This window comes from Anomalospiza imberbis, chromosome 1 (assembly GCF_031753505.1).
Source record: "Anomalospiza imberbis isolate Cuckoo-Finch-1a 21T00152 chromosome 1, ASM3175350v1, whole genome shotgun sequence".
Taxonomy (NCBI): Eukaryota; Metazoa; Chordata; class Aves; order Passeriformes; family Viduidae; genus Anomalospiza; species Anomalospiza imberbis.
The window spans coordinates 105,997,725-106,017,956 of record NC_089681.1 but is presented as its reverse complement, the minus strand read 5'-3'; the positions used below and the strand labels follow the sequence as shown (position 1 = coordinate 106,017,956).

The 20,232-nt window shown below is 42.8% G+C and overlaps 1 protein-coding gene across 3 annotated transcripts in view; it reads left to right on the top strand.

Moving 5' to 3' along the window:
- Window positions 1-1,368: 1,368 nt before the first annotated feature.
- BMPER (BMP binding endothelial regulator) overlaps window positions 1,369-20,232 on the top strand; it is a 146,680-nt gene continuing 127,816 nt past the window's right edge. Inside the window, exons 1-2 of one of the 3 annotated variants that reach the window (XM_068203956.1) lie at window positions 1,369-2,053; window positions 2,876-2,961. In XM_068203956.1, the coding sequence (XP_068060057.1) occupies window positions 1,939-2,053; window positions 2,876-2,961 (201 nt within the window). In that variant the 5' untranslated portion in view covers window positions 1,369-1,938. Of the gene's footprint in view, window positions 2,054-2,201; window positions 2,652-2,875; window positions 2,962-20,232 lie in introns of those variants that run through there. The other 2 variants (XM_068203940.1, XM_068203948.1) reach the window with 2 other exon arrangements.

Below are 20,232 nucleotides of genomic sequence, written 5' to 3'. Positions count from 1 at the left end.
AAAAAAATATTTCCAGGTTACATGCATTGTTCTTATATACTGAGTTTATAATGTATTCTACACAGCATGGAGAAAGTTTCAAACCTCACTTGTATTTTTAGGGAATATAAAAGCCTTATAATGGCATCTAAATTATTCTATGTTCCTATGTAGCTTCAGCCTGTACAGATTGAGGATGGAAGAAAAAAGTAGGTTTCCCTTCCACAGGGAGAGGAATTTTGATAGTGATGTTCAGAAGGTGATTGGTATCAGTTTTCTGTAGTCCCTCCCATAGGTGCAATTTCAGCTCTTTTAGGACTTTTACTTTCTACCCTAAAGGTAGGTGACAAGTTGTGTTGAAAGCGAGGTGTACGTATCTTGCTTTTTAGAGCAAAGGTGTAGACTTTCAGAGGTCTTGGCTTTTGGGTTTTACTCTCAAAATGAACTTGCAAATCAAATTCTCTTACATCTTACTGGGAAGTAAAATGTATTTGAAGCAGTCCTGTATACACCAATCTGCCATGCACCTGATTTTCCACTATTTGTAAGCATTCTGGAAATCACAGCTCACATGCAGCCCCCAGAGACATAAAATAAGAACGTGTTGAAGTATGAAAGCATTTTCCAGCCTGTTGGCAAACCAGTTAATTTCAGACAGTGTTCATTTTCCCAAATTAAACATCACAGTTTGGAAAAAATCGATTTGTAAAACAGGCTCGGGAAGATCTGTCACAGAAGTGTCTCCTGCCACACGCCACGAGTGTCATCCCGAGTCAGTGATGTCTAACGCTAATATTGCCTGTGTTTACACCTGGGAGAACAAAGCGTGGACCCACAAATGGCAAGTGTTAAGGAGGAGCTGCAAAGGTTACACCGGGGGAGCGATGGGCCGAAGGAACTGCTCGGCGGGCCGGGCTCGGGGAGGGACAGTGCGGACCCGGGAGCTGCCCCCCGGCCGCTCCCCGGCCCCTCGGCCGAGCCCGCGCCGTGCCGGGCTCCGGGCGCCCCGAGGGGGAGAGGCAGCCCCGGAGCCGGGCGAGGAGGGCCGGAGGGAGCCCCTTCGGTGCGTGGCCGGCTGCGGCTGCGGCGGGAGAGGGAGGCGAGCGGAGATCAGCGGCCCCGGCCGGGCGGGCAGCCGGGGAGCGGAGCCCCTTCGCGGAGCTCCCGGCGGACAGCCTCCGACCCTTCGCTCCCTCCCTTCCTTCCTTCCTTCCTTCTTTCCCTCCTTCCCTCTCGCCGCTCGCTGGCGGCTGGCAAAAGCGCCCGCAGCACGAAGGGCGCTGACATAAGCCGGGGACGAGCCCGCCGGAGGCAGCCGGAGACGCCGCGCTCTGTCCAGGTACCCCGGCCCTGTCCCGAAGATCCGCATTTCCTCCCCTGCTACTCCTCTTCTACCTTTTCCTCCTCTTCTTCTTTCCTCCTCTTCTCCTCGATCCTCTCCCTTTCCCTCGCCCCTCCCGCAGAGCGGCCGCGGGCGCAGCCCCCCGACGCCGCTGCCGGGCCGGGAGGTGCTCGGCGGGGCCAGGGAGGGAGTGGCCGGGCATCTCCCGGCAGGGAAACGGGGTCTGGGGCTGGCAGCCTGTCTGTGCGTGTGTGCGCCGGGGGGGAGGGAGGCATGGGGGCCGGGGGGTGCCGGAGGAGGGACTATGGGGAGAGGAAGGTATAAGAAGGGATGCGGGCAAGGGAGGGGGGTGATAGAAAGAGGGGGTGCGGGGCCGAGGGGCAGGCGCTGACAGCTGCTTTCCCCGCACCCACAGTCCCCTCCCCCGGTGCCGCCGTGGGGTGGGACTCCCCGGCGGGCCGCGGTCTCCCGTCCTGCTCCCCACCCCCCCGCCGCTGCCCGGCGCCGGGGGTCGGTGCTGGGGCGGGCGTGCCGGGGGTGGGCGGGCTCCGCCACCCGACGGCGCGTCCCGGACCCTGCCCCGCAGCCGGCGGGTGGGCAGCGGCACCCCCGGGACGATGCCGCGGCTCGGCGGGGGCTGGCCGGCGGCCCCGCGCCTCAGCCCGGCCTCCGCCGCCGTCCTGCTGGGCGTCCTGTGCCTGCCCGGGGCGCCGGCCTCCTCCCTGCTCACAGGTACGGCGGGGCGCGGGCTGCGCGGGGCCCACCTGCGCCGGGTGGCATTGCGCGGGAAGGGCGGCCCGAGGTGTACCCGCGTGGTTCGGGGCAGGAGAGCACAGCAACTGTGCCTCTCTGCCCCCCCACCCCCCCAAAGGTTTTCTTGTTCCTTTTCTTCCTCCTCCCCATTCTCCCTGTTTCCCCTCGAGGGTTTTATCTTCTTGAGATCTGGGGCATGGAGGGAAACGCAGAATCAAATTCTAGCGCAAGCGAGGAGCCATTAGACTTTGAGGAGTGATTCCAGCATGACAGAATACCGACTAATCAGCATTAGGGCCGTAAAGGGTTTCCTAATTTGATTCTGCTTGACAGTCAGCCTGCTAATTTTGACTCATTTGCCAAGTGGTTGCCGTGCATTAAAAGGATGCTTGGTTTAGGGCTTGTGCTGGTCCAAGTCCTCAGAGTGCAATGGACAGCTTTCTGCTGATTTCAGTGAGCTCTGGATCTATCGTTATAAACGTACCCTGCTTTGCATGGAGTACTCGTTATTCTCCACACGTCATCTGAGAGAAGAAAAAGTGTCCTTTGCTATAACTGGGGCACAAAGAAAGTCTAGGTTTGTGCGACAATGAAAGGCCACTCATTTCCCTGTTCTGTGTAGAATCTTGCAGAAATGCTGAATGTCCTTGCCTGATTAAATTGGGCAAATTACAGCAGGGTTTAAAATCGAGGGCTAGGAATGGAGCAAGGGTTAAATGTGAGTGTGACTATGATAGTTTCCAAAACTGTCAGGGTGAAATGAAATATGCTAGTATTTTAAAATTTTTATTTCTATTTCAGGATCGGTTGCAAAATGTGAAAATGAAGGGGAAATTTTGCAGATACCTTTTATCACAGACAACCCCTGTATAATGTGTGTTTGCCTGGTAAGTGTGTATTTCAGCTAGTAAGAACATCCTGACATGTACTAAATGTAACTGCACAGAGAGGAATGTTTCAGATAATCAAATCTTGGGTGACTTTGTTGCCTTTATGTAACACAAGGTTATCTCAGAGCTGAGCTAATTGAAAGTAACACAATACATGACCTGGCAATCATTTCTTTGACTTTAAAACCTGGGCATAAAGTTGTACATGACTTTATTTCAGGATGTTGTGATGTTTGCCATGTGAATTTGTGGGGAGAACTTTCACAGAGTTGAGGGTGCATCCAGAAGTCTTTGCTTGTAGCTCAGCAAAAAGAAGGAAAGGTAAAGTTTGGAAACGCTGCTGCTTTGAGCTCCCACCTGGTCCCTGTCACAATCCCAGTGGGTGAGGAACTCCACAAGGGTGCAAGGTGAAGGCAGCAATGTTGACTGTATGTGCTGTAATAACATGACAGTGAAAGGACAAGTGATGCTTTTGTCAGAGTGCTTTGCCTGCTGTGCTGGGAGTTCAGCAGTTAATGGTGCTGCTAGCTGATATACATTTTGAGAAGAAACATTCCGCTTCCTTGTCATTCTGTTTCAGAGTTAAGCATTTTTGGGAGCAGTTCAGTTGGACAAGCCAAGGCCTAGGAGTTATTGTAAAACAGTCATTCTAAATAAAACTTCCTATGATATTTTAAAATAAAAGCCGTAAACCTTAATTTGCCGTTGAATACAAAGGAAAGTATAGGCCAGAAAGCACTATGTTTTACATTTTGGAATTTAGAGAGTAGCTGAATGTACAGAACGTGTTCTACTTTAGGACTGAAATATCAACACACCCTCTCCCCCTAATATCATTGCTGTTATTATTATTGTAAGTCTATAAAAGATGTAAAGAATTGTTTCAGACTGCCTTTTAGAAGGCAAATTTGGCAACTGTAGGATCAAGATCATCTTGAACCTCTCGAGGCTGATATCTGTCACTGCACTGAGTTCAGTAGATTTTAGGTGAGATCACTGATAACTTTTTAGGTAATATTGATAAAGAATACCTTATTGACTTCTTCTGAGCAGAGTCGGATGGGAAAAAGAGGAGCATGGGATGTGGCAAGTAAAGAAATCAAAGGGAAAACAAAAAGAGAGACGAAGCTGTGTTTTATCATGGATCACCTTCCCAAATATGTCTGCCACCACTTTTGCTAATGGAAGCTGGTGTTAACCAGCGAGGAAGCAATTTATCTGTGAAAGAGCAGAAGTTCAGTCTTGGGCATCAGGGCAATAATGCATGAGGGTAAAACACTTGTATTTATAGATCTCTCTAGACCTTGGCTTTATTAAATCAATGAGCACCCTTTTAGTGTGCGAGCATGAAGAACTGCAAAAAGCATTGGATGTAAGAACTCTAAATCCCTGTGGTTTGCAGGGCTTACTTTAGTGAAATGGCAGCTGAGGGCATTTGGCTCCCTTCTGTGCCAGGAGAACACTTTGTTTTATTAAGTGCACAGATGCCTAGTGAGTTACTGCAGTTACCTGCCCTGGCTACACTCGTTTTTATTTCTGCCAAAGGATAAATGCAATCTCTGTTTCTTGAGTTGGAAGCTGGGAGGCTTGGTAAAGGAGATGAAAACCAGTTTTGAGATACTGGCTTTAATGCTGTGCGACATCCAAAGCATTGACTTATTGGACTGCCTGTTGCTGAAATCTTTGTTTAGGCCTGGCACAAGGGAAAAGATCAATTTTAAGAGGTCTAGGGAAAGAGGAAACAAAAGAAAAAATGGGGTGATTTGTGACCAGGAGGGAATAGAAAACCAGATTGCCTTACATTCAACTGGAAATATTGATTGTTTAATAACAATTCAGTGAGGAACTTTTTCTGGAAGAGTGATCATACTCTTCAAGGGCAAACCTGATGGATGTTCATACTGTAAGAAGTGAGCAATTAAAAAGAGAGCTTGATCAGCTGTTACAGAAAGGAAGTAATTGCTGTTTGGGAGATGACAGAAAATTCAGCAGAGGGCACCTATATTAAAAACACCAGTAAAGAGTCACTGAAATTGCAGATTGGATTACAGCATGTCTTCCTTAGTGGTGATGCAGTTCCATGACCACAGGCTGCCATAAATAACAACACAAGTTATGGAAATCTGAACAGCTCTGTGATGAAGAGGAATATCTAAGTAACTCTGGATGCCACATCCCTGGCAATGTCCAAGGCCAGGGATGGGGGTCCTGAACAACCTGATCTAATGGGTGGCATCCCTGTCCATGGTCTGAGGTTTGGAACTAGGTGATCTTTGGGGTCCCTCTAATCCAAACCATTCCATGATTCTATTAACGCTCTTCCAGGACTCTGCCCATCACACAGATTAGAGGACACAGAACTGAAATGCAGGAACTGTATCACCAAGTGTTAGACAGAACTTTGCAGACTGTCCTGTGGAGCATGCGGATGCATCCTAGTAAGAGGGAATGAGAGGAAGCATAAGCAAAATTATCTCTGGCTTTATCTTAACAGGCTAAATAATTTTGGAGGGTAAAGCAACAGGTAGTACTCTAGGAGCATGTCTGGTAAACATTAGAAGCTCATGGATTATGAGTAAGTTGCAATAATGAAATGAAGACTGCAAAGAGCAATTACAAAATCAATTCTTTTTACACCACTGGAAAGTCTTGGCAGAAAGACTGAAACCAAAAGTTGTCTTTTCTCATTGACTAGCAGAGACAGGGTGGACTGATCTCCATGGTAGGAACATGAGCAGAAACAAAGCAGGTAGAGCACAGACTGCTGTCTGTGGACACCTCTTTGGTGGAAGCTTCTGTCTCTTGTTTTAGAATTTTACTGTTAACACAAACCCCTGAATCTTGAATACAAGAGGGATGTTAGTGGGGATCTCCTAGAGATAGCTAAGTTTAGCTACCAAACCAGATTTGGTCATTCTTGAGCACTTCCTCTAACATGTGGAAAGAGAAGCTGAGGTGATACAGAAGTTCTCATAGAGTGTCATGTGCTGGAGGTTCCATATATGGTGTGTGGTAAGCCATTCACTTCTGAACTATAGCTAATGCTTTCTAATAAAAAAGCACTGCACCCACAGTGAGATAGCTCTGCTTTGGATGTCCCTGCTTGTCAAAATGAAATGTGTTGGAGTGCATGGAACAGCTCTGATGCTGGCCTTTAATATAAGGAAACAGGTAAGACTAAGGGTGTGTAGGTGTGTGTGTGTGTGTTCATAAACATTGTAATGCTCTGCATGCAAAAGCTACCAGCTGAATAAGCCTCTATGGGAAAAGTCTCGAGTTCCCAAATTCATAATTTATATGTCACTACTTAATGGTCTTAATAATGCCATAAAAATGGTCATTTTTAATTTCTCTAAGACAATAGTTTCAATGTGAACTTTTGCAATTACCACACTTTAGCAATGGCATAAACATGAGTGACACTGATCTCCAAAGAACTTGTCATTATTACAGCTGACTGCAACAAATGGCCATTTTGTTTTTGTCCTTTTAGAGAAAAACATCATAATCAAAGAACAGAATGTGGTTTATCCACAAGGAATTTCTTGTAGGACTGATGAAAGCTCAGGTCTCCTAACTCCTGGTCTAATGGTTTGACTACAAAGACATTGCTTTTTACTTCATGCACTTCCACTTTGCAAGTGAATGTGGATGACACAGTCACAATCTGAACATACTCATTTTCTTTCCTGTCTCTCTGGCAACAGGCAGGCTGCACAGATGCCAGGTTTTTGGTGTGTCTGCTCTCCTGAGCTTCTTCTGAGGCGTGGATGGGCAAAAGACAAATTAATGGTGTCTTCATGGTCCAGAGGTTTGGGGAAGTATGCCTTACAACTTGCTATTGCTGTCTGCAAAATGTTGTTAGAGCCAGAGTGCTCTGGTATTCTGCCCACTTCCACTCTGAATGCCTTGTGGCTCTGCATCTCCTCAGAGATGTACTGTCTCTGGAAATATAACATCCTACTTGTTTTCCATAGGATTTGAGATACTGGAAAAGAGCAAAGAAGGCTGAAGGCAACTGAAAGTACCTGCTTTCAAATGCTTTCACCTTTTATGCCATTAAACACAGACACTGGAGAAAGTACTTAGAGCTGATGGGTAAAACAGATACACAGAAGTTGCACTGGAAAATTGTTTTTCTGATCGTGCCATGGCTGAGCATCCCATTGCAACTGTGTTTATAGCTAAAGACTTTCCTGATGAAAGGATGGGAAATGCTCTCAGCTGCAGCAAGTTGGGTATCAGATGAAGGTAAACACTGAAAGGAAATGCTAGATGTGATGGGCAGTAAGTTAACCAACCCTATGAAGAAAAAATGTCATAGAAAGGGAAACTATTATTTCAGATAATGGTGTGGCCCCTGACAGTACAAAAAACGTTAGAGAACCTAAGACTGTGACATTATGTCATGCTTAATGGTCAACAGTAAAAATGTCTTAAGTCTTTTTGGCTTCTGAAAATCAAAGTAGTGAAACTGTGGATTATGAAGATGAGTGAAAAAAAATTGTGTTTTAGGGAACTAGTCTGAATTGGTAATGATGATTACAGGTAAAAATACATAATCTTGATGGTATTCATAATGGAGTTATATTGATTCACTTTGAGAAATTGATTCCAGTTATTAAATGCTATAAGACTGCAAATGATTATAGCTACACTACCTAATGCAAAAATTATCTTCTAAAATTATTCTCCCACATCTGTGGAAAAATGATTTTTTTTTAAATGCACAGGAGCACTTTGCACATTTTGTGCAGTTTGAGAAGCCCAAACATGTTGTGTATGACAATTTCTGATCTTTTTCTGTTATATGTGTAAGTTTTGGGCTGAAGACAGTGGAGGCATAAGTAAATTTCTGTTAGTAGAACCAAACAAGGCTTCATAAATATGAAAGCCTAGAACATTTTGGTAAGTTTGGGACATTTTGTATATTGAGGATTTTGAAATGTTAGGGGAAAATGCTATTAACAGACTTGATTTTTGATTACATTTCTTTTATTTGACTGTCATCATTTAAAACAGGCATGGAGTATTTAAGTTCAGCTCTGGTACAAGTACGGTAAGTGATCAAATTCAGCAGAGTTTTTGTTGGTACAGCTTTTTGGCTGGAAGGTATCTAACACTCAAAATAGAAGTAGGCTCACAACTGATATTATGGTATTTGATTTCAAAAATACGTGCTTCAACATACACGTGGAAAAGACATAAAAATGCTGCAGTCCGTCGGAAATAGGTGAAAAGAGAACCTGTGCATAATTATAGGGCGAGAATGTAAAAAGACCACAGAATTAACTTAGCCTGAGTTCAAGTTCTGAGTGCTGAGTTTTTTGAAGGTGAGATGAGCTCAGCAGTGACAATGATGACAGGTGGTGGTGCCAGCAGTGGTGTGGAGAGCCATGTCATTTCATGCTCATTTGTCATCATCTCCATGGACCCTGAACACCTCGCCAGAAGCAAGCAGGGATCCAAGAATAATGTATCCATTGGCCAGTGGTGTATGCAGTTTCAAAATGAACATACCAAAAATACCAACTGAAATGGACAGGGTAGAACTGAGGAACTGCAAGGCAATAGATAGGTGTACCTCAGTTAATGCTGGCCTTGCCGTTGCAAGGGCATTTAGAATTTTTTTTAAGAGAATGAATTATTTGAGTTTTTGTATGGTTTTTGTGGGGAGAAAAGGTGTTTCATTATCTTTTTTTCCCCCAGCATAGTTTAGAACAAAGTGAGTTGTGTCAAGAAATAGCTGATAAAAGCCAGTAGTAATCTTGACAAACCACATCTAAACTAGATGCATTTTCCCCACCTTTTCTCCTCCCCCTTCCCTCATGCTTGTGTCTCAAACTTACCATTTGCACCTGAGGAGTGGTAATCATATGTCTCAACCTTTTATCACCTAAATCCAGACCAGAAGGAAATAAATATGAGCCAGAAAGGATAACCAAGTGTTGGAAAGCTGAGAAAAGTTTGGAGACAGAAGCTCAGGAAACTAGAAATCGGAGCTTTGATTGCCGTAAGTTTTATTCAGCATGAAACATAATTCTGTAGTTTAAATTTCCTCTTTTAAATCCAAATGAGCAGTTTTTTGCTCATAAAAAATTATGTTAAATTTGTCATTTTAAGACCTAGTGTTCTGCCTAGCTTGAACTAATAAATTGGTGAAACCAAGTGCAAGCAAACAAAAAACTGAAGAGAAAGGCATTTGTTCCTCCCTGCATGCACACACACACAGCCAAAAAGAAGCCCAATCCTAAAAACCATGTCCTCATTGTAGACTAAAGCAAAACAGCTACTAGATATGCTGCGGTCCTTTACCTATAGATGAGCTGATTTCTGTGGCACAGTGCACAAGTTAAAAGCACGTAGCTAGCCTGAGAGCAAGTGTTTGACACATGTTCAGTGAAGATGGCAGTGTTCTAGTACATGAGGATTCAATTGTTGTTGCTTCAAGGTATAATGCAGCCCAGATGACTTTTAGTGGAGTAGTGCATATTAAAAACCAAACAAAAAATCATCAAACAATTCTTTCATACCTATTTTATTTAATTTAATTTCAATAGTTTACATACATCAGCTACAGAGTCTGTCAAGACTGCATCTTCTTTCAATTTAAATATTCTTGGTCTTTATTACTGTATAATACAATCAGCTTTCTCTTCACCCACAAAAATAATAAACAGAGAGACAAAAAAGCCTATGATACAGTAGTGTACTGATAGTTTTCACCCCCATATTACTCTAAACGAGAGAATGTTTTTTTGGTCGGTGCATGAAGGGTTCCTGAAACCCAAACATGCTCCAACATGATGAAAGTTTTATTACTTTTTTTTTTTTTCCCCAAATACCGATGTATATGTAATCTCTTAAATGAAAATTCCCAAAACCCCCCAACACAAAAAACAAACCCTGAAAACAAAAGCCAGACATAACGCTATGTCTGGTGCAGCAGGGTGTCCCATATGTGCTTTGTCATAGAAACTAAAGAAATGTATGTATAAATATGTATATATATATGTATATATGAAGGAGGTCTTGCAAGAGAGAGGTGACTTGGATCAAGACCCAGAGGTAGATTGTCATTGCTTTGGTAGGCTCTTCTGGAGGATGATTCTGGTAGGTTCACCTGTAGTTGTTCTTAATTCATGCAAAACACCTGTGAAACAAGAGTTTGACCTGCCTGACAAACTGTCTGTGGTATAGTTACCCTGGCTTGATCCTTAAAGCTTCCATCAGCAGTTTTGAGGGATGTTGAAGTCAGTTTAGTTCCATATACAGGTATGCCCACCCTGGTCAAGTGGTACCACATGCAACTCTCATCTGATTTCCTCCTCTGGGGAATAAGCATGGATTGTATAGTATTGTTTGTTGTGTCTGTGCCATCTGTGGACCTTTTGATGTCCGCTTTCTGCACTTCATGTCCAAGAGCTGCCTCAGACTGTGGCACATCCCTGCACAGGTATGTTGGCCTATAGATCACTCTGCTTTGTCGTGACAATTATTTTGGGGATGTTGTACACAGTCATGTGTAACAGCTTATGATGAAGCCTTTCTGGAAATCTGCAGGCTGGAAGAAGCTATTTCATGTTTTTCTCAGACCACATGGGCTAGTGAAGAGTTCACTACTTGCACATTTCTAACATAGTCAGCTGCACTGAGCAAATACACATATGCACACAGTGCTGAACTGATTATAGGTCTTGGCAAAACCCTCCTGGAAGAGAGCTGGTGATATGTCACTGTAATGATGATGAAGATCCAATCCATCATGTATGAAAATGAGATTCTCTTTGGTGTAATTAAAGGATCAGATATCTTAAATACAAAATAATATGTATAAATAATACATGGAAAAGTATGAAGGGCACAAAAATGCCGTAAACTAAAGGGAAAAATGTAATATAACTTGCAAATGTCTTTGGAATGCATCTACAATAAGCGCAAACTGGATCAGCCTAAGTTAAGACACTTTTTTATTGCCAATAAGAAAAACATTATTAAAGAGCTGGTCCAATATCAAAATGGCATTTTCAAAGAATACGGTTACCTGTATATAGTTTTTATTAGCTTTCAAGTTTCTTCCACTGAGTTGTTAATGGTCCTTTCAAGAATTATGGTTCTATAAGTGAATGGCTCACAGTGTCAATACTTCTGCTGCTCTGCTTTGTGCTGCTGTATAAAAATGAGATATTTTTTCCCTACCAAATATCTGGTTTTATTTCCCCATCATGATTTAATAGAAAACTTTGAGGGAAGAAAAATATTAAAAAACAACCAAAAGAAATCAAAATGAAAATGCAACCTCTTTATATTGAACTTATGGTCAAATAAAAGGCCATTGTGAAGAAACAAACCAAATATTACATAAAAGCTTTTACATGTATTGCTACTATTAACATGACTATCATACTGGTACTTGCTTATAGTGTACCTAATAACTGGTGTGATTACTTCCTCTTAGGCCTCCTGGCCTCTTCATCTTATGCATTAAGCTGCAGCTAAAAAATTCCTAGTCTGACAGTTTGGCCGATCGAGCTCTGTGCAGTGTTTTGTATCCAGCTGAATCAAGTGCTGAGCTCTGGATCCAAGTACAGCATGGATCTCATCCCTTATCATCCCCAGAAGCTGACCTTGTGTGCTGACACCTGAATTTAATATACTTTTTGTCTGCCTCTCCATTATTTATTAGACTTTTTTCCTGGCTTTTTTTTTTTTCCTCATGTCTAGAATCCACTTGCTCTAGATAGTAATCCAGAATCTGGTGTTAAATTAGGACTGTGTACCACCACCTTGCTGAGAAAATAACTTGTCTTCATGCATTGTCTATTATTTTCATGCTTTTTACTTGTCATCCATTCTACACATCAACCTCCTGGCTATAGTTTTCATTTTCTGTCTTGTATCCCAGATTTTTCAGAGAGGGAAACATTGTACGTGTGTGCTGGGAACTGCTATGGCAAAAGGCAGTACTGTGAAACAGCATTAGAGTTGAGATATTTATTCTTGTGAGAACTAAGGATGGGGATGTGATGAAATGAGATTGAGTGAAGCCATCTTTAACTCTGCCTCAGAGCTCTGCTGACCTGGTTGCACTGCATTTTGCTCCAGAGGTCCTCTAGTTCACATAGGGCATTGGCAGTCGGTCACCGGGTAGCCATGCAGCCTAAAGTATGTGTAAACCTCAGCACGCAGTATTGAAACTTCCTGTAAGACTTGAGAAGCTGAAGATTGCCATTTCTGCTTCACACTGAAAACCAGGTATAGCTCAGCCCTGGGCAGCTCAGGCGTGCTCAGTGTAACCCCATGCTCCTCTGTTGGCTGCAGGATCAGCTGCTCCTTTCCCCATAAGACCATGGTATGGCTCAAATCCTCTTTCACAGCTAAACATCTTGCTTGAGCCATGGCAGCAGCACCTTGCACTCCTCCATAACCAGGGGGATGGAAACAAATATGTTGCAAAGCCCTGGCCAGGAAAATCAGATTTCTGACAGCTCATCCGCTAGAAGTCTATGTGTTTTGTATTATGTTTCCTTGTTTGGGGTTTGTTTTTTTACCTGCTTCTGACATGTTTATGTTCAGTTATATTAAGAGGCTTCAATAGGAAATGGGAGTTTCCCAAGGCTTGGAATCATCAAAATGTGTTCTGATGGCCAGCTAGACTCATACATTTGCATTTGGTTTTCTATTTTGTCTTAGGATTTATTAGTGGGTAAAGAATAAGAGACCTTAGTTGTCCTGAGATTGTCTCCTTGTTCTTTTTTATGTCTGGATGTACAGTTGAGGTATGGTTTGAGAGAGATGGAGAAGAGTTGATAAATTATTGCTCTAGGGCTACATAGTGATTATGATCTGATTGTGCCAGTTAGTGCGACATCCTGAGGTTGTGTCACCTAGAAACCACTGGGGCAGGAAGGAACCAGGCAGGGTGGCTTGTTTTGAGATAAGGCTGTTAGCTGAAGGATTGCCTGTAAGACCTAAAACACTGATAAACCAGAAGGCTCTCCTGCTACAGGGAGGCTGTTGATCATTTGCTTGTTACAGAGAATATTTTTTTTCTGTACATGACAGTGCACAGATGATAATTTTCATACGTGGCATTTTACCCTTCTACCCAAACAGTCCTGGGGATAGCTAGCCTGGTGATTCAATTTGAAAAATCCTTTTGATTCAAATAAATGAATGAAATTATTTTGGCAGATGAAATGCAAAACATGCAAGTTCTTTAGCCTATAAACCAAGGCTTGGTGGATGTTTGTAAGTGCAGTGGATAAAAAATGCTGGAAAATTAAAATTGCTGCACCTTAAAATGTTGGGGGTCTGGTAGTGTAAGGAACCTTTTTAACAGATGAATGTTTGAGGCATAATCTGTCCATGATCTATAGTCTTGAAGCATTTCTGGAGGAAATTGTTGATGTAGACATTTAAGATGCAGCAGAATGCATTGATACTGAGCCAGAACTTGTTTAGCATGAAAATGCAGAGGAAACTGAAGAAGTCTGCAATTTGCATGGTTTCTAAGAAAATACCTGTGTATGCTCAGTTTAACTTGGCAAGGTTTTCAATCATCAAGAAAAAATAATTTGACCCAAAAATCAATCTGAAGCTGAAATGTATAAAATATCTAGAACTGGAGGCTACAATAGTAAGAAACTTGAATGGTTTAATGCACTTGTTACATGAGGCATACATATTTGCTGCCTAAAACTTTGTATAATCATTTTAGTATAAAATGAGTATCTTTGATATCATCGGGGGTTTTTTGAAATAATTAAACTAGTCCACATACAGAAAAATAGAAAAGGTAGAAGCCAAAAAAGGGGAAAAGGAAGCAAATAATGTACCAGAAAAGGGAGTTTCACTGGAAGGTAGCCTTTTGGAGAGACAAATAGGCAGCTCCAAGCCTGTTCAGTGGGCACAAGGACTGCGGGCAGGAGGGGATATGGATGCGATGTGACTTCAGGAAAGTTATGTGTGGCTCTGGAACCAGAGGTTTAGAAGGATTTGAAGTGTCTTCTGGAGAATTAATATGACTCCTGTGTGTTTGTAGACAACTTGTGACTGTGGCCACAAGGTACTGTTCCCACCGGAGGAGTTAGGATTTAGGTTAACCCGCTGAGTGGTGCTCAGGTTGGGCTGCTGGCCCAGGCAGCCCATGCTTTCTGTCTTCCTCCATTGAGAAGAAAGCTCTGACCAGAAATTCCTTAGAGCCATCACGCCGAGCAGAAAGCTGACAGCAGTTGCTGAGTACAAGGCTTTTCCCTAAACCTCCCCTCTGTTTTGGGGCCAAGCACCTCATGCTGTGCCATTCAGGGTTCACTGCTCTGACCTGGGTGACAGGAGCATCTGCTTCTATATCATAGAGCTTAATAGTTGGAGGCTGGGGGAGAACAGCAGTTTATTGTATAAAGCAGTATGTCAAGAGTCACTGATGAAGAGATTAGTGATCTCATCTTGGTCAGGAAATTTCCCCCTCTTCTCTAGGGTAGAGAAGTACGTTTCAATTGCCCATGTAAAACACAGCAGTGTGGACAGGCTGGATGAAGCAGTGTTTCTCTTCTAATCCAGACCTGGCTGTAACTTGGCAACAAGGACTTTCTCTAATTGCAGAAGAAGGTACAGTTAATAAAAAATTAAGTTTCCAAGACCTCAAGCGGATACTTTTTTAGTTTTCCTCGGTTCAGCTGCAGGTTCTCTGTTTTACACGACACTTGAGTCTCTCATCATAAAGAGCCCTTCTTGTGCTAAAGGCGTGAAACTTTTGGATTTCAGATCATCTTTCTGTCTCCCCTAGCTATCCAGGTAGAAGGATTGCTGCCTGAGTTCTCACTCAAAGAGAACAGTTCTGTCCCACACAATGAAATCATGTCTGTCTGCCTTCAGAGCACTGTGGACTTTGAGCCAGGCATAATCTGTTTCCTGACATTTGAGTCTCATTAATTGGGTTAACAAGATGCTATCTACACTCCATACTTATGTAAATAGAACCTGCTAGCAAAGATCTTAATGGCACCTGATATATCACACTGCCTTTACATCTATCAAGAGGTACCACTGCAGGAGTCACTTCCAAAAGCAAGTTGTGTTCTTGGTCCCATGGGTCCCTTTATAAGCTGTAAGAAATGCTGGTGGTCAAGGCCAACTGTTCAGATGTCTTTCAAGTGTCCCACTGGTGACCAAATCTCACTTTGTCAAGATGACAAATGACTTGTGCATACCCTGTTCACCTTCAAGCTTCGCTCTAATGTCAGCTCCATTTACTTGTCAGAAACAGGTATTTTTTTTACTTCCCGCAGTGCAAGTGGGGCAGGGGAAAGGAAGGAGTGAAGGGAACACAGGCTGAGGAAAAAAAAAAAAACCTGCTTGTATGGTTTCTATTCAATGTATTATTATATTAGAGATTTGCAAAATTTGGACATTCCAGAATCTGTTTGTTTGTACATGTGCAAAACAGAGAGAAGGGAATTTGCTTTTCAGAAGTGAGAACTGTCCCTGCAGGGCTATGATTATGCAAAAACATGTTTTAACCACTGGATTTTTCAAGAAGAAAGTGGTTGTTCGAGATGAGTTTCTTATTTTGGACAGCAAATTTTTTCCAGAGCAGCATTTAAAAATAAGTGTTTAATTAACAGGGTCTACCCAGAGCATAGGGCATTGTGCATGTGTCTGCACTGAAGAGCTCGACTCAAAGCTCCAAGTTCTCATGGGTGGTTTCATTGACTGCAGTGGTATTGTTATGTGGCTAAGTGATCACTGCTGTGATTGAGGGCTGTTACATCTCACCCAAAAGCAGCCATGACCAGGCCACAAAATATGGTCAAAGTCAGCTCAAAGACTGTGAAAGTGACATTGACAGCTTTGGCTTTTAGTTTCTTCTCAATGACTTCCATATCACTTTTTCTTAGTCCACAAGTCAAAATATGCTATTTCTCCTATTAGCTACAGTGTTGGCTGAAGTTTTGAAAGGCACAATCTTACTAAATTTGGCAGTGTGATTAATCACAACAAAGGAAAGCTTATTCTACCTTTCTTCTTTGCATCTGATGGAAGCAAGGAAGTTTCAGTAGATACGAAGCAGAAACACACAGAAGTGAGATGTGTCAAATTAAACACCACAGTGTCATAAGCTTTCCTGACTAATTTTCCCAAGACCCTGAGCCTTCCTTTGCTGGCAGCAGCTGGATGAAGACATCTTGAGGGTGATGCCTGCTGTGAGTTGCTCATGACCCAGGATTACCATGGCCCCTACAAGATTTTGCTAGCAGCCAAGCAGCAGTTGCAGCAAAAATGAGTGAGCCTTTGTGAGTTGAAGGTAGCATTAAAAGACCCTGGAAGCTTTTGCCTACTCTGAGGGGTCCTGCTTGAAATGCTCTTTCTCCTTGTCTCTTCCCACTCTTCTCTATGCTGACTGACAAGTTGAAGGCTGTGCCTTCTCTCTGCAGACTGCTGTGAAGAACCTTTTTTTATTTTCTAAAACCACTGCGTAGCACAGGCAAGATCATGTAAGAAAACAAATTCAGGGTCAGTTCTCAGTTTCCTTGCAAGTTCATTAAAACAGCAGTGTCTGGAGGCCTTTTGCCTAAATAATTTCATAATAGAAACCAGACTCTTGTTGCTTCTTTCTTTTGGGCTACTATTTTTATTTGCTTGTTGTTCCTCAAGCGTTTTGGTCCTATTTCAAAACTTGCTTCAATTAAATGAAGAGACTGTTTTTTTCTGGTGCTTTCTGGTTTAAAAGCTGTACTGCAAAACTTCTAGGAGTCCTCTGGATTATGAAGCTTCGATTGACAGGGGTTTTCCTCTCAAAATAACATTAGAAAACCCCAAAGTGTAGCTTAAACATTTGAAAGAAAATAAGAAACCCTTCCCCTTTCTCTCCCCCAGCTGAGATCTCCTGTCGCTGCTTCTGGCATGCATCACATCTTTGAGGATACAGTATCATGAGAAAACTGTCACTTGGTGATGTATTAGGGTAATATATCATGAGAGCATCGTTTCTTTAGAGGATATGGGCAGTAAAAGACATGATTCTGGCCAGACAGAGCAGCAGGGGACCCTGCTCTTTTTCTTTCCTTTTCTTTAATCTAGCCCTGTTTTGGTGTTGTACAGAAGTGAGTTTCTTCATGGGATATGACTTGTTGCAGAGTAAGTTAGGAGGCCCATTGGGCTTTTTAAACTCTTTAAGAAGTACATGGCCTCAAGGGCTGCTTTGTTCAAACTTTTTAGAACAGACTAAAGCCCAAAACTAGAGCATTTTCCGCTGCTGAAATCTCCGGTGTAAAGACTGAGTAAGCAGGCTTCAGACAGAGAAGGTAATAAAGATGCAATGACAGGTAAGTATTGTTTGGATAATATATTTGTAGATTTAGCCCATCAAAATATGATGAAATTACACTTATTTGAAAAGCAGACAATGCATCTATTTTTAATAAATGTCAAATGAAATTTTAATTCACAACATTAGAAGAAAAAATACTCTTGGTCAGTATTTAGTCTCTAATAGAAAATACAATTATCAAAAATAGGAATTCTGAACTGATAGAGTTTGATTTTTATGTGCTTTGATTTTGATGTTCTTTTTATTGTTTTGATGGCTTTGTTTTTCTCTTATTGACAATATCTACCAGAAAATAACAGTGTATAGTACTGGGATAACATTTGTAAAGAAAGAAAAGCAGAATATTTTTAGGGCACTCTTTTGATGGGCAGGGCTAATTTTTGAGATGAGCCAGAACATGGCATCATGGCTTGATCTAAAATTTTGAATTCAAATGATTTAATAATTTATTTTAAACCTTTGGTGTAATCTGCTTTGCCCTCTATGAAGTCAGCTAGATAATTCATGAATGTCATCTTCAACAATTTTTAGGAGTAGAATTTATTTAGGGTGTTTTCAGAACAATTTTCTTGGCAGACTTCTCCTTCTCCAAGCATCCTATGGCATTTAAGGAGCACCAGTATGCTCCAGGATACACTCAGGACAGCAATGCTGTTTCACATCTCTTGACTTCAGCTGTGTTTGGCTGATCAAGCTCAGGTAGTGGAAGCTTTTATGGCCCTCAACTACCTGTCACTTCTCTGGGAGAATGAATTCTCCACCAGCTTCTGTCAGGGTAAACCAGACTTAGGACTAGGCTGGACCATGCCCTCAGCCTCACCCATGCAGCTGAAAATGAGTTGGGCAGTAATCATCCAAAAGGTATTCCTGACTGATCTGAGTAGCTGAGAACATCCAGCAAGGAGTAGATCATAAACTCACAGGGCTGGGTCAGTGAGCTTTTACAGCACCATGGGTACAGGTTTGCAGCTGGGGCTTCAAATTAACAGGTATTGCCTGTGACTACCTTTTTCTTAGGTATTGTCATCAGATTTAAGCAATTGATAATTGATTCAAACTCTTCATTAAAAAAGTAGAAACATAATCCTGTGAATTAAAATTCACAGAAAAAGATGTGAATTTTAAAAGTGTGCATCTCATGAAGTGTGAAGGTGTGGTGTCCCACAACAATCCCTGTGTGTAACCCTTCCTTGAAATCTGGCTCCTGGACTACTATGGGTATTTTTTTTACTACAGTATGAGCTGCTGGGAACTTGTGAGGACCTTGTCTCTTATTGCTAGAAGACTGCCATGCTATTCTGCTGACAGCATTGCCTATTACTGTGCAGCTGAAGAACTCTAATCTGAAGCTGCATTTGGAGATTGCGGTGGAGGCAGGGAAACTGAGAGCTGCATGGTCTGGATCCTGCTCTGGCTTTCTCACTGACTCAATCTGCAGTTAGAGTAATTGTGTCTGGCCTTGCCTACTTTGTCCCTAAGCTCACTGGAGCAGGGATGTGCTGCAAAATATTTGCTGTTCTGGGACCCTGACCCCAGCTGCAGCCTTAGTATTAATGCCAGCAAATCTAGGAGGAAGCGACGATGCTTTCTTTTCACCAAATACTGGTGCACAGGCTGCTGTCAGGGAGTGTTGGAATTGCAGCAGGCCACCAAGGTCATTTTCCTCATGCTGGTGTACATCATTAAGCACAGTGAAAAAATAAAAAAGTCTGTTCAGTCTGTAAGGGGTTGTGAGTGATTTGTCCTGAATCCCTTGCACATACTCATGCCTTCCTCACAGCAGTGGGGAATACCCATTTGAAGTGAAATTTGGTGTCATCTTTCAGCGGGACCTTTGTTTTAATCATCTTTCCTAGGGAGTGGGGAGAGCTCGAATTATGAAGGGGGATGGTTGATGCTGGCTGAGCATCACCACAGGGAAGACTGCAGCCTCCTCCCTGCTCAACCTGAGAGGCCAGATAAGCTAAACAGATTACAGGGATGAGGGGACAAATTGAAGGCTACAGAGTGCTCTGCTCAAAAAAGGAAAGAGAGACTGTGAACTGAACTAAAATAGTGTCATTTTTATCTAATTGCATGCTGACATCATGGTCATGTTCTGCCACAGGCAAGGACCCAATGCTGAAGGTACTGAAGTGTATGTTTGACTTCACTCCTGTGAGCTGTCCCATTACAATTTTATGTGCTTAAAATAATGGAACCTTTCTCTCTCTTGGTGAAGCGTATGCTTTGGTGTTTGTAGGTTTATGAGGGCACATGGAGAGGATGCTATCATTTTCCTGAGAACAAACATAATTTTATAGGGAAATACTTTTTCCACTTTGAATTTAGAAATGCATCTAGTGTGCTAAACCATTTTTTTACTGTACCCACAAAATTTGTTTTGCAAGGGAAAGAAACGCCAGCAGATAATTGGAAGGGAATAAGGGAAATGAGACCTTATCCTCATCTCCCTTGACAGTGATTCAAAGGGTCTGCAGACATCTCTCCTTGGGGAGTGGTGTCTCCTCCCTGAAGCCTAATGGTGTGGCTCTTGCTCAGGTAGAGAAATGATCATGGAAGACAGCAGTCTCACAGTTTTAGCAGGGATCTCTTGTTTGCATCAACTCTGCCAGTTAAAGGGAGGTTTGTAAATCGAACCTGAGACAGAGAGTTCCAGGCAGGAGTGCCAAAGAAGAAAGGGTACTGTTTTCAGAAAGAGCCTCAGGTTTTGTCTAGACCATGAATTAAGCATGTGTCTGAGCCTGTTCTTGAGTTCAAGTTGGCCCAACACTGGGGCTGTTTGCACATAAACATAGGTGCAGGCACAGGCTTGGGAGCTCCCAAGCTTTGCTGAGGGACAGAGCCTGTGAAAGTGCTGGCCCAAACCTTTGCTCCTGTGGCCTGTGTGGTATGAGTGTGGCTTCTTGTGTGCTTGAGAGGATGCTCTGGCTATG